We start from the raw sequence: 14,178 nt of genomic DNA on the forward strand, positions 1-14,178 counted from the left end.
CCTAGCCCCCTTTCAACTCATTCAACACATCAAGCTCCTTCTTGCCTCAGTGCCTTTCCCTTGCATGGACCTGTTTTCCTTCCCACTTAACTAACTTGTTTCTACTTAGCATTCAGGTTCCTGTTTTCAAGTCATTTTCTCTGGGTAGACTTCTGGAAGCACCTCCAGACCAGGTCATGTCCCTCCAGTTTAGGCTCACCTCACACTCCTACTGTTTCACTATCCCTCCTGAGACTAAGAAATCATTTGATTCTCGGTTCACTCTTGTCTCCATCACTAGAGTCTATAGGTGCAAGAGGGCAGGAACCGAGTCTGTTTTTTTACCAGTTTATGTCCAGTACTCAGCATAATGGCTGACACGTAGGTACTCGGTAAACACTTATGAAGCAAATACATGAGTAATTTTAATTTTTAAAATTATAAGCGAATGCATGTTCACAGTAGAAAAATTAGAAAATATAGGAAGTAGGGATTTTTTTTAAGTCTCTTATTTTGCACACAAATAACTCCTGTTAATATTTTGGTGGATTTTCTTCTAGCAATTTGAATCTCTTCAGAGTATCCTACCTGTTTCTATTCCGGTCTAACCTATCTAATTCTGTCTTATATGTCTTACCTATTTAAAGGTTTATAAACCTTTAATCAAACTGGAGTCCAGTGTATAATTATTTTAAAGATATTTTTCCATTTGCCCTTATACAATCAACATAAACTGCTCTCATAAACTTTTTCCTCTCCTTTAGGTCCAAGAGTGCAAACATGAAGAAAGGGATATGATTCCAAACTTCCAGTTAGATATCCTGAGACTGAAATTCAGTTTTCTTAATGAGTTGGGATCAATCTTCTGGTAACACAGAGGTTAAGTTACCAGATGGGGTTTGAGAAGGAAAAAAAAAAAGCGCATATTACTTTCCCTCATCTCCAAAAACTGACCTTTAATAAATGATGAGTGTTTTAGAAAAATGTAAATGAACGAACACAAGGGGGTTGTTTACATTTTTTTAAAGAATACTCAAAGTCCTCAGAGAACTGTTTCTCTACTGTTCCTTCATCTGTGGAGTTCATTATAACTGTAGTAAGTTTAAGCATTTCTTGGAGTGTCTTAAATTCTGGTGTATTTTTAATAAAACAGCTTGTGCACATTTTATATGACATCATATAGTCAGAGTCTCAGGATGCTCATTCAGATTTGTAATTAAAAGATGGCTTATCTACATTTAAGATTCATGCTGGAGTGTTGTACAGGCATTTGCAATTAAACAGAGACAGACATCATTCTGGTGTAAGATAAGACTCATGAGCAAGACCTTCATTTTTAAATAAAAATCCCCTTTACATGTCATTTTGTCCAAATGTGGGGATACGGCATTGAAACATAAAGTGAGTTGCAAGTGGCATTTTGTGTCCTCAATCTGGTTTCACAAAACATTAATCATGTGCCAAAGAGAAAAAAAAAATCACAGCCAGAGAAATCAGACACTGATGAAGGCTTCTGTTAATCTCGAGCTTGTGACCTAAAGGTGAAAGGCCAAATTGTTTCATTCTTCAACTGTCTGGTCCATCCACACTGGATACAAATGACTTGTCTCAGATACGAATCCAATAAAAGTATGCAGAGAACTTGAATAACTTATCTTGCTTATTAAATTCATATTTCTCATCGGCAATAATTAGACTGCATATGAGACAACACACCAATAACCTCCAAGCTTGGGAAACTAATCTTCCCCACTAAGGGAATAAACCACATTCAGAACATCTTAGAAACAATGAACTTAATAACCCTCTATAAACCCATTTCAATGTCAAATGTCCTGTAATTTCAAAGTAGTGCATTTTTGTATTTACTTTAGAATGCGTAGGGTTAGATGCCTACCACATTAAAACTTGGTGGCAAGTACCCTTGACATGGGAGGAAACAAGAAAATTACAGCAACAATTACAGAAGTATATCCTCTTGTGGCTCATGTTAACATTGCCAAATCCCTGTATAAATCAGAATCAACTATTCATAGAATGTACCTGTCAGCAATATGCTACGTGACATATGGCTCTACTTAATCAAATATACAATTCCATTTAAAAAAAAAACCCAGAATATTCCTTCAAGGCACTGTGTTAGCCAGTCAGTCATTTGCACTCTGATGTGGTTTAAAACATTTAAATATTTATGCACCGTATTTTATTTATATGTATAGCTGTGTCTAAGAGAATATTTTTACCCTGGGAGGAAACTGATATTTCTGAAGGCCATTTTGCAGTAGTTGCTACACATGAGTCCTCTTAGAATGGCCCTGATACCAAGACAAAAATATTCTGGGTTTAAATGCTCTATCAATGACTCTTTTATATTTTCTAGGTTTGTTTTTTATTAAACGCATTGTTCAAAATATGACAAAAAGCAGAAATTGGAGCCATGGAGGTTTTTTTCACATCACTATTCGAACCAGCTGCAAAGATTTAGATCACACTAGCTCTTATTTTACGCATGTCCTCTGCAACAAGAAAACCATGGAATGCCCTTAAAAAAGAATTTTAAAATAAAAAACAGATGTGTTATCTTCTTTCCCTTTGCTATTGTAGTGCCATGTTAGGTAATTAATTCCTTAGTCTTATATAGGTCTTCATGCATATAAAGAAAAGAGTTTATTCCCATAAAAATTCTTAAGTTAGAGAACTCCCAAGTCCCCCCAGAACGCCCCCACCCCGGCCTGTCTCCACATGAGGTCAGCGCAGGATAGGAGAGCATTTCTCCTGGGGGGCCAGCTCCGCTCAAATGCAGGTAGCACATATGGAAGTTGAGGGTAGGGGGTAAGTGTCCCAGCTTTAAGAGCAACACAAACTTGATGGAAATACAATATTATATCGAAAATCAGTATGGAAGTGGAAATGATTTGTTCTTAAATTACAGTATTATCCAAACATTCTGTGAAATTATTTTCATGCTTGTGGCACGGACAGGTTCCTCATCTTAAACACACCATGCAGCACAGACTTACACTTCATCCCCTTGTTTGATATGGCTAATTTCTGGCAAGAGATGAAAGGAAGAAAATAATCAATTGAGAGTCTTTAACTGATTAAAAAATGGCAGAATGATAGTAAGGGGAAAGACTTAGGCTCGGTGGGCTTGCACATTTTTTCTCGCTGCTTTTTCCCTTTGAAAAGATGAAATGTTTACTATCGGCAAGGCTCACAAAGGTTCTTCATTTCTGCAATGGATGCTTAGACAACTTGATACATAACTAAGTTGAAGCTTTGGCAAAGGAAAGCCATAATACTTGGAAAAAATTTCTGGGAATATGTTCCTTTCCACACAGATGTGGTACATTAGTCACAAAAATGTGGGCATGGTCTCCTATGCATGTGTAGAGAACCCATATTCTCCAAAGCTTTTAAAAATAACATGCATCACTTTGCTAAACAGAGAAAACCCCAAATATTATGGTGCCCATCAAATTCTTCATTTTCTCACATTTTAGGGGGTGCTTCGCTTACTATTAGAAGTGATAACATAAAGCGTCTAGTGAAAGATCACACGCAGACAAACTGTAAGCTGTTCTAGGATGTGCGTACCTGTTGCCAAGCTTGTACTGCAGTGTTTAGAGAATGAACCACGTGTTGCCCAAAGCTGACGAAGACAGAGTCCACTACGATGGAGCAGTCAAGCAGCTTCTCCCCCGCGTCGCGGGAAACGGCCATCTGCCCGAAGATGCCAAAAGGTTTCACCACGCTTTGCATCGTGACGTTTCTGCACTCGAGAAGTTTACAGTCCGCCTGAGCTGAGAACCGGATCTCCTGACAGACAGGACTGTTGTTCCACTGCCGGAGATATAGGTGCGGTTCTTTGAAGGAAATAATCATGTATTCTAGTTCAGACGGCACATTTTTATCGGAAATAAATGGGTGTAGGTACCGCGGTGGAGCTGTTGAGAAAATAACCAGGAGAAACAGCAGTTGGGATGAGCCAATATTTTAAGGAAAGAAAGACATGGCGTTTAAATTATTCACTTTTTAAAGCTTACCGATTTTGTGATTTGCAGTTTAATAAAATGCAAACACTCTCTTGAAGGCATTTGATCTCTTGAATTACCATTTGATATTTGCCAACAAAATGGTTTTGTTCAACTGGTATGCCTCAAACATATATTATCTAAAGTTCACATTCAGTTTCACAGACAAAAATTTGATCACAGAAGACGACAGATACAATGAAGAGGAGGCACTATCGAAGGAGAGTTTTATGAAATGCTCTGTATCTACCAACAAAATCTCAAAAACAAAAACATGACTCGAAGAGAGTTAGAAAAAGCAGGTTAAATTCCATTTTTTGCTGAAAAGGCAAGATGCTTAACAGCAGCTGTGTTTAGTTTTAATCTGATTTTTTAAATCTGATTTTTTTCCTTTTTCCATTACATGTTGGGTTGAAAACCTAAATCAAAATGTACTAACTAGGAAACATTTGGTATAGACTTTTAGGAGTAATTATTCACGTAAGACTGGCAAATTTATAAAAGACCACTTTCGGTGGTGGCAAAATTTAATAAGACTCCACCTCATCAGCTTGTAAAAATGACAGTCCTTTACATTTCTGGAGAATTTGCCCATCCCTTGTAGAATGTATTCATGCTTTTGAAATCAGGTAATATAGAATACTTTTGGAATCTCTCCATCATTAATGTAGTAGCTCAGGACACAGAACAGAAACAGATGTATTTCTTTTAAAAAGATCCCAATTGGAAAAACAGTAAAACCTGCAATTTTTGTAACTTCCTTGAAAATTCTTATTAGGAAGCATGCAAAATCATGTCAGTTCAATACTACTGGTAATTTATATAATAGGTCCATATGGTGGTTCAAAAGTAAGGGGTACATCTGTTAGATGAAGTCAACTTCAGAATAATTTTGCCAGTGCTCACTGTTGGGGGAAATGAATGCCTCTTCCAAAAATTTCCACCACCACATGGGTGATAGTCAGTGGGGAAAGAGCTTTGGGTGGTGGAGTGATTAGCAATCACAGCACTTCGAAACATCACTAATACTGTAACACACAGGATAAAACCCCTTCCATGTCTTTTCACTTCATGAAAAGAAAATAAATTATCTGGGTAAAAATCGATGAACTGTGTCTCAGAGAACACTCAAGAAAAACGGTAAGTATTAAGTGGGTGTTATTCAGATGCTAAAGAGAAGAGTACCTGTGCCTAGTTGATCAAGGTGATGACAAAGATGGAACTCCAGGTGAGCAAACTGGAAGGAAATGCAAAGAGATGGGACAAACCATGGGGTAAAACAGGAGTCGACTCTGGTACAGGCAGCCAGGGCTGTTGGAGTTACCAGTTGGTCACAAGTGCTTTGAGAACCAGATTCACTTGCAGAGCTATGGGAAATAAGAAATAAAAGAAGATCAACGACCTAGATTTCCCAATACCATATAAGTGAAATGTCTTTCTTTTTAAAAAATTTTTTTAAATTTTATTTATTTATATTGTCAGGCAGACAGAGTGGCAGGCAGAGGCAGAGGGAGAAGCAGGCTCCCCGCTGAGCAAGGAGCCGGATGCGGGACTCGATCCCAGGACGCTGGGATCATGACCTGAGCCGAAGGCAGCCGCTTAACCAACTGAGCCACCCAGGCGTCCCGTGAAATGTCTTTCTATAAGTGTTTTTTTTTAAAGATTTTATTTATTTATTTGATAGACAGAGATCACAAGTAGTCAGAGAGGCAGGCAGAGAGAGAGGAGGAAGCAGGTTCTCCACTGAGCAGACAGCCCGATGCAGGGCTCGATCCCAGAACCCTGAGACCATGACCCGAGCCGAAGGCAGAGGCTTTATCCCACTGAGCCACCCAGGCGCCACTCTATAAGGGTTTTTAAAGCTAGCACCCATAATCCTATAGTTAATATATTATCATGAAATTTTACGTATTTACTCACATAAAGTAGTTGTTTTTAAAAATTAAGTTCAAGTTGATTATTGTCTATAAGTTAGCAGCAGAAAAATTTCAAAGGATTCTTCAAACCCCAGGTCATGTTGACCTACCTCCAACCCAATTTTCTTCCAACCGCATCTCATGCAATTTAAAGACAACTTGTTTTTCTATTAGTTCAAGACCACACAATTTGGAGTATGACTCTGCTGTTCAAAAACTCAATACTTCCAGCATCACCATAAATGTTTCACTTTGTTTTACTTCTCCAGATTGTCCATATCCAGAGGGCCATGAGTTAGTTACTCCTCTTTATTGAACACCCAGTAAATGCTGTAGTAGGTGCCATAAAAGTTAGGACCACCAAGGTCCCATGGACAGTTACACTCAGTTACACTGCATGGGCCCTCTATTCACTTGCCCATCTGCCTACCGCCATTCGAAATAAGTAAAATCTCATTAAAAGAAATAGTGATGGCATCTGTAGGAGGGAAGAAGTTTGTACATGGCAGCTGCTGATATGCATAGGAGACATAATGCCTAGCTGCCGGGCCTCAGTGCTAGCAGACACATGGGACCTGGGGAGTGGGACGGCGCGAGGGGTATTATGGTGATGGAGGGTCACTGAATAACTGCTGACCCATTCTCTCATCATCCTCTGCTCTCTTCTTTCCAAATCCGAGACTTGTTCTAGAGCTATGGGAGGCTGGCTTCCAAGTCCATGAGGAGCCTAGAAAGAGACATCATGATTTACAGTATCCTAGGGAGCACTATGACAGGAAAAACTAAGGAAATAAATTCTTGGTTTTATATCACCATCTAACTGGTGATATAAAATATGTAGACCTTTAGAAACCTCATCAAATAGAACCACCACCCAGGTACAGGACGGTTGGAGGTGCTGCCAGAGTTGAAACCCAAGAGGAATGCAGGACAGCGTGAGGTGCATCACGCGGGATTCTCAGAGTGTGAATCTTCAGCTAAGTTTTGAAAGAGGGTGTGAAAAGCCTGGTGAAAATGAAAGCTAGGAGCATTCCAACACATTTACTGAGCTTTTAATTTTAAGAAATTTATAGTTATATGGTGGTATATACAGTAATGTTAGTAAATCTCCAGTACCTACAAAGAAAATAAAAAACTCTGGGGCAATTTGTTACTGACTCAATGCTATGCACAAGGAATGCACCTAAGTATATTCTAAAGCTTCTATAAATGGGCATACAAATTTAAATAGCCTTCCAGAATTTATCTGTTCAGTTACAAATAAGAGATTTCATTGAGTAGGTAAAATTAAAACTTGTATTTATTCAGAAAGAGCAAAGTGTATTAGGTGTACATGTGTTTTACACATTTGAACTACTTTCAGAAGTTGTTAGAAATAGGGTAATGTTAGTCAAAATATTATTAAAAATCCAGGCGAGAGTTCTATGAGATCAGTTTTAAAACAGTGAGTACACAATTTGAGGTGTTTAACTGAAGCATTTTTCGTGCCAACTACAATTTTTGACACTCCTGAGATTTTCCAAGATTTATTTTTCTATCTTGAGAGTAGCAGATAGTATAACATATATTGAAAAAGGCTGCTAAAACAGGACTATGTGCTACATTATTTATTCATAACAAATTGATTAATTCTTTAGTTCTTCCTATATTAAATATACATATAAATTTTTAAAAATAGATATTTTGGGGCTTATACAGTAACTCCTAACATACTCAAGTAGTTAGCAATACTCTTTCAATCTTAAAATCCTAACTAAAGTATTCTTGGCTGCATGTTCTTCTCATTTAGTGCCCTGAATATATCTTGCCAGCCCTTTCTGGCTTGCCAGGTCTCTGTGGACAGGTCTGACGTTATTCTGATGGGCTTTCATCTGTAAGTAAGGAGCCTCTTTGTCCTAGCGGCTTTCAAGAGATTATATCTACAATTATGATTCCTCAGTTTGACTATAAGGTGCCTTGATGTTTTTCTTGAATCTATAATCTTGGGTGGAGACCGTTTGGCCTCTAGTACATGAACGCTGGTTCCATTCGCAAGATTGGGAAAATTTTCATGAAGAACTTGTTCCACCATGTCTTCTAGACTTCTTTCTTTCTCCTCCCCTTCAGGGATTCCAATAATTCTGACGTTGGAACGTTTCATGGCATCATTTATTTCCCTGATTCTGTTTTCGTGGCTTCTAAGCTGTTTGTTCCAGGCTTCCTCCTGATCCTTTCTATTTGTTTGTCCTCCAGATCACTAATTCTATCTTCTGTCTCAGTTACCCTAGCTTTGAGAGAATTTAGATTAGATTGGAACTCATTGAGAGCTTTGTGAACCTCTTCCCTGGTAGCTTTCAGCTCAGCCCTAACATTGTGAACATCTTCCCTGGTCGCTTTCAGTTCGGCCCTAATCAATTCCGTTTGGTCATCCATGGCTTTCAAAACCTAGCTATTGCCTGGATAATTGTTAGCCTGAATCCTCTTTCCGACATATTGTCTCTGTTGCAGAAGGCCCATCCTCTGTATTTTTCTTCTGTTGGGCATTCCTCCTCCTAGTCATTTTGGTGAGAGATGACTGAACGGATGTAGCTGGATGTATCAACTGTGGTGCAGTCAAGGTGCACCCTGGAACGCTTCTGAGCAATCAGGATTCCCCACCCAAACGAGAGAAAAAAGAAAAGAAAAAGAAAAAAAGAGAGAGAGAGAGAAAGACAGGGAAAAAAGGGAAGATAAAAGAGAAGGTTCAGCCCAAATGGGCCCCAAGGTAAGATTTAGGAAGTATACAAACAAAAACAGATAAACAAAAAGGGTGATAAAAGTATATGACAAGAGAGAGGAAAAAAATATATATATTTATAAGCAAATAAAGGAAGAACCTCATCAAAAAGAACCCCAAGTATAAGATTTATATACTATCAGGACAAACACAAAAACACAGAAACACTGGCAGGAGAAAAAGATGGGAGAGTGGTAATAAATTCTCAGTGTGGGCAAGGAAGGTTGTTTTGATTCTTCCTGGATGTATCTTGATATCTTTGTTAAAGGACTCAACTTTCCTAAGATAAAGGGGGGTTAAAAATTGGTTTGCCTATAGGGGTAGCATTGATTGGGGAAAGGGGATTACTTTGAAGTTTAACTCTATATGAATATTAGAAAATAAAAATAAAAAAGGAATAAACTAAACTAAACTAAACTAAAATTTAAAAAAAAATTAAAAAATAGAAATGCAAAAGAAAAACACAGGTGTATGAATCAAAAAGTTCAGGTTAGAAGGTTATTATGGAGTTTGATGTACTGGACATCTCACTGTGATGGTAAATAGGTTAAAAAATTATGTATATAAAAAAAAAATGAACCAGAATAGTGGGAACGAGTTAAAAATAAAAGTTGTCCTATGAAGTAGTGGTGGTTGTTCTCTTGTCTTTTTTTTTTTTTTCTTCAACGGACGAATGGATAAGGAAGATGTGGTCCATATACACTATGGAGTATTATGCCTCCATCAGAAAGGATGAATACCCAACTTTTGTAGCAACATGGACAGGACTGGAAGAGATTATGCTGAGTGAAATAAGTCAAGCAGAGAAGTCAATTATCATATGGTTTCACTTATTTCTGGAGCATAACAAATAGCATGGAGGACAAGGGGAGATGGAGGGGAGAAGGGAGTTGAGGGAAATTGGAAGGGGAGGTGAACCATGAGAGACTATGGACTCTGAAAAACAATCTGAGGGTTTTAAAGGGGCGGGGGGTGGGAGGTTGGGGGATCCAGGTGGTGGGTATTTGAGAGGGCTCGGATTGCATGGAGCACTGGGTGTGGTACAAAAACAATGAATACTGTTAAGCTGAAAATAAATTAAAAAAAAAAATCCTAACTAAAATGGTTGTTGAGTTAAACTATATATGAAAAATTCAGACCTACTAAAAAATTAGATTCCTATCGAAATTAAAATTTCTTAATCACAAAATTAATATGGTATATACAACCTGAATATACTTTAAATGTATTTTGAATTCAGTAAAATTAGAGTTTTTTGATACACAATTTGATCATTATTATGTATCATAAAGGCAGCATATATATATATATATATATATATACACACACACACCTACCTCTTAAATCAGAACTAAAATGATATAAATGTCATTATAGCTCTCATCATCATAGAGCTAATCAGTCATGTATAGGAGAGAGATGACCCTGTTAGGGATACTTAGAGTAGCTATGCTGACATAATTTCCTTAATTGGGTACAATGAACCCTGATCCAGATGTCAAAAGGAAAAACATAATTTATGAGATGTGTAATCAGCAGAAATAGAGAAGAAAGTAAAAGCGGTGACTCCTTGGGGCAGCACCTCTCAAACATTAAGACACAGAACTCAAGATTCAGTGGTTAGTTGAACTACCTCTAAGATCCTAATGGAAACTCAAATTCTTAGGATAGTGGAAATATTCTAAAATGTGGAAAATAGGGCAGGAATTTTACACAGCCACATCCGCATTTTAGCCAAAAGGTTACTTATCAGCTGTCCTATAGAGGGGTGACCTACAGAAGGGTACCAACTCTTTTTTAAACAAGGAGTATCTTAGTAAGTCTGTGTTTTGACTGATTAATAGGCATTCCTGGGACCCAGGCATGGTCCTTGAAGATTCATCCCTGGTGCCATTCTGAGGCAAACCCCTATGGCAGTGCAGGAACCCAACAATCTGCCTTAACTGATGAAGGCTTGAGCTTTTCTCTGGACCCCTTTGTAGTAAGAAGGGTTTTATAATACAGTAAAATACAGCAGAGAGATTAAGCAGAGAATAACTGGGTGAAAGAACCTAGAGAAGATACTTGCACTTCTGTCTTTTATATCAGAACCTTCACCAATTTGTATCATCACCTGGATAAATCTCGTTTTTTCACATGTAAAATGAGTACAGAATTGAAGGACTCTTTGAGTATTAAAGGAGATGCTGCCTATGAACTGTTCAGCATAATATCTAGCACCCATTAACAGAAAAATATGCCATCCTGCTTCTTCTCGCTGGTAAGCAGAGAACCATCCTGGTCACGTAGTTCACAACACGTTAATTGTAGGTGATGCCTTTAGTTCCCAAGACAGGTCTTGTAACATCACACTGACATTCATGTCACTGTGGCATGGTCTCTCAATACTGGTTCACCAAACTCCCTCCTGCCTACTGCAAAAACACTGCTCTGTCCATCCTGGGAGAAAGCTGGATGGTTAAGAAGATGGGAGGATGTGAGTCTCTTGCACCAAGTTCTCTCTAGTCATTGGAATCATCATTTTTTTTTTTTAAGATTTTATTTATTTGACAGAGAGAGACACACACAGAGAGGGAACACAAGCAGGGGGTGAAGAGGGTGAAGCAGGCTTCCTGTCGAGCAGGGATCGATCTCAGGACCCTGGGATCATGACCTGAGCTGAAGGCAGACGCTTAACCACTGAGCCACCCAGGTGCCCTAGAATCATCATTTTTAAGATGCTTTAAACCAAAGTAAAAAATTCACTTTTACTGTATTCTAGGACACATGTAAAATGGTGGAAGGGGGAGTTAAGTCTACTAAAAATATGATACCTGCTGACATTGTAAAAATTGTCACAAGCTATATAGATAACACAAATTTACTGTTTTGCCCAAGTGCACATTCAGTGGCATTTAGGACATCTGCTCTGGTGGACAAATCAGTGCTCTATCTCCAGAGGTTTTTCATCTTCCTGCACTCAAACTCTATATCCCTAAACCAGAACTCCCCATTCCCCTCTCTCCCACCCCGATGAACACACCATCTACTGTGTCTCTAAAAATTTGCGACTCTTGGTATCTCACACAAGTAGAATTATACATATTGTCCTTTTCACACCAATATTTTTTATTTCATTTAAAAAATTCTGGCTACAACCTGCTAAATTGATTTCATGACCCACTAATTGGGTTGTAATCCATGGCTTAAAAAAATGCAACAGGCTTAAATAGGCCCTCAGGTAAAGGACTCCTTTGTATTTGACTTTAAAAAGAGAGAATCTTCCACAGCTCACAGACTAAACACCGTGACACAGAGACTTGTGAGTCATTTTAATATCACCAGCCTAGAACTTTAGGTGAGCCCCGAGGAAAACTGATTACTTTAGGGAATGTGTACAGGGAAAAGGGTTAGCTGGCAGAAGACCAACTCCTGGTGTTACATGGAGTTCAATCATCAACTAAAAGGAAGTAGTAAAAGGCTTCAAAAAGACACTTGGGGAAAAAATACAAGCATCCCTTCTACCCAAGGTAGAAAAGGCAAAACTCATGGTTAGCCCAGGGTAAAGAATATTCTGGTTTACACCTGAATGGTTTATGAACGTCAAAAGGTTTTTTTAAAACGGTACTCAACAAATTTAGGTACACTACAAGTAGACATCCAAGCAGCCAAATGGAAGGAAAGAGTATCTGGAAGCCACAGTCAACTTCTGGTAGGAGAAAGTTCAACTGGTGGAGAGAAGAGAAACACTCCAGGACTTGATCATCATGATGTTCTTCGTCTAATTCCTCCACTATCTATCTATGCAAGAATCAAGGCTTTGAAAAATGAAAAGCATCTCCTCTTTGGAAAAAAAAAAAAAGCTGTTGACCATTATGTCAAAGATTGCCTAATATGAGCAGATGGGGGCTGCTTTTAAAAGATGTTTAGGGAGTAGGAGGAAATACTTTGTTTGGCACATCTAAAAATGCAAGTACACCAAAAAACACCCCAGAGTTTCCATTTTCATGGTGTGAAGAAAGAGGGCACTTAGGTCTCTTCTTTTTCTAAGATGCCTTCTTCCATTAACCAGCATGTTGGGGGTGGACATAAAAAGTCCTTTTAAGTCATCTGCTTTCATACATTCTCATGTTGGGAGAAATGACCATGCAACACGCACAACAAACCACCAAAGACTTGGTGAAGGTGAACACAGTTGACCATTATCAACTGGTAATGAAGTTAACTGAACCTATATATCAAGATTGGCAGTTATTATCATGTTACAGATAGTTGCCCGTAATTTGTAGGACTTCACAAAGTCACAGACTTCTAGGATTAGTCATTTGGCATGAGGGTAAGGCAGGCGGGTGGGGGGCTGGTTGGGGTGGGGACGCAGAGACCAAAACAAATTAAATGGTTGTTCTGGTCCATCAGAAGACATCAAATTGATTCCAAACCCAGGGAACCTAGCAGAGTGGCCCAAAACCTGAGAGCTGGGCCCACCACTCTGTTTGCCTTTTTCCCTTGTAGGACCAGTTACTGGGTAAGAAACTATATATTCCAAATAGAGTGTGTAGTTGCCGGCTACCTTGTTTGCTCACTGGATCCACTTTCTACCCTTCTCCGTCCTCTTCTCTGCCAACCAACTGTCTCAACAAGCTGCTTTGTCTTTTGTCTTATTCTCTGGTTCAGCCAGTAGGAGATGCCCATAGGAGATCAGAAGTGAGAGGAGATGGAGGGAGGGTATGTATTCCCCAGGCTCCTTCAGGACCAAGAGTGGAATGGTTCCCCAGGATTCTTAGCCCCAGGGTACGGTACTGTCCCTTAATCCTGCCCACACTTTTGTAAATAGTCCTTTCATTAAACTCGCCACAATCTTCAAGTTCTAGTGTGCCTTCTGTTTCTTGTCAGCACCTAACTGATAAAGGGGGTTTATTTAGGCTTACTCAATGGGCGTGGGCAAATATATACATGATTAGATTAAAGATAAATAGCTGAAATGGATTAATCTTGATCCGGGCTTAAAGGTCTATCTTTTGCCTCCGGTCCAGTGTGCTGCAAATAGGACAAGTCTCCTAAAAGGTCAATACTGTGGTGGAAACTAAGCTTGAAGTTCCTCTACTTCAAATGCTGCCTTCAAAAAACACACAATCATTGCCAATCATTCCTCTCATATGAGCAAGCAAACCACTGGTTAAAGATGGTGGAATGTACTTATTACAAATACAGAGGCACTGAATTGAAGATAATCTACCTCTAGGGGATAAACAGACTAAGGTTTAAGAGACTGGCTCTTTTGTCTCCAGTCCTTTTTTTTTTTTTTTTTAAAGATTTTATTTATTTATTTGACAGACAGAGATCACAAGTAGGCAGAGAGGCAGGCAGAGAGAGAGGGGGAAGCAGGCTCCCGCCGAGCAGAGAGCCCAACACGGGACTCAATTTCAGGACCCTGAGATCATTACCAGAGCCGAAGGCAGAGGCCCAACCCACTGGGCCATCCAGGCGCCCCTACAGTCCTTTTCTAATGAAGGTT

The 14,178-nt window shown here is 38.9% G+C and overlaps 1 protein-coding gene across 4 annotated transcripts in view; it reads right to left on the reverse strand.

The window, feature by feature from the left end:
* VPS13B (vacuolar protein sorting 13 homolog B) overlaps positions 1–14,178 on the reverse strand; it is a 763,452-nt gene that overhangs the window by 90,339 nt on the left and 658,935 nt on the right. For all 4 annotated transcript variants that reach the window (XM_047723595.1, XM_047723597.1, XM_047723594.1 and 1 more), the window contains 2 exons: positions 5,199–5,380; positions 3,577–3,926 (listed from right to left, as the gene is read on the reverse strand). In XM_047723595.1, coding sequence (XP_047579551.1) covers positions 3,577–3,926; positions 5,199–5,380 — 532 coding nt within the window. The remainder of the gene's footprint in view (positions 1–3,576; positions 3,927–5,198; positions 5,381–14,178) is intronic.

Source organism: Lutra lutra, chromosome 4 (genome assembly GCF_902655055.1).
Source record: "Lutra lutra chromosome 4, mLutLut1.2, whole genome shotgun sequence".
NCBI lineage: Eukaryota > Metazoa > Chordata > Mammalia > Carnivora > Mustelidae > Lutra > Lutra lutra.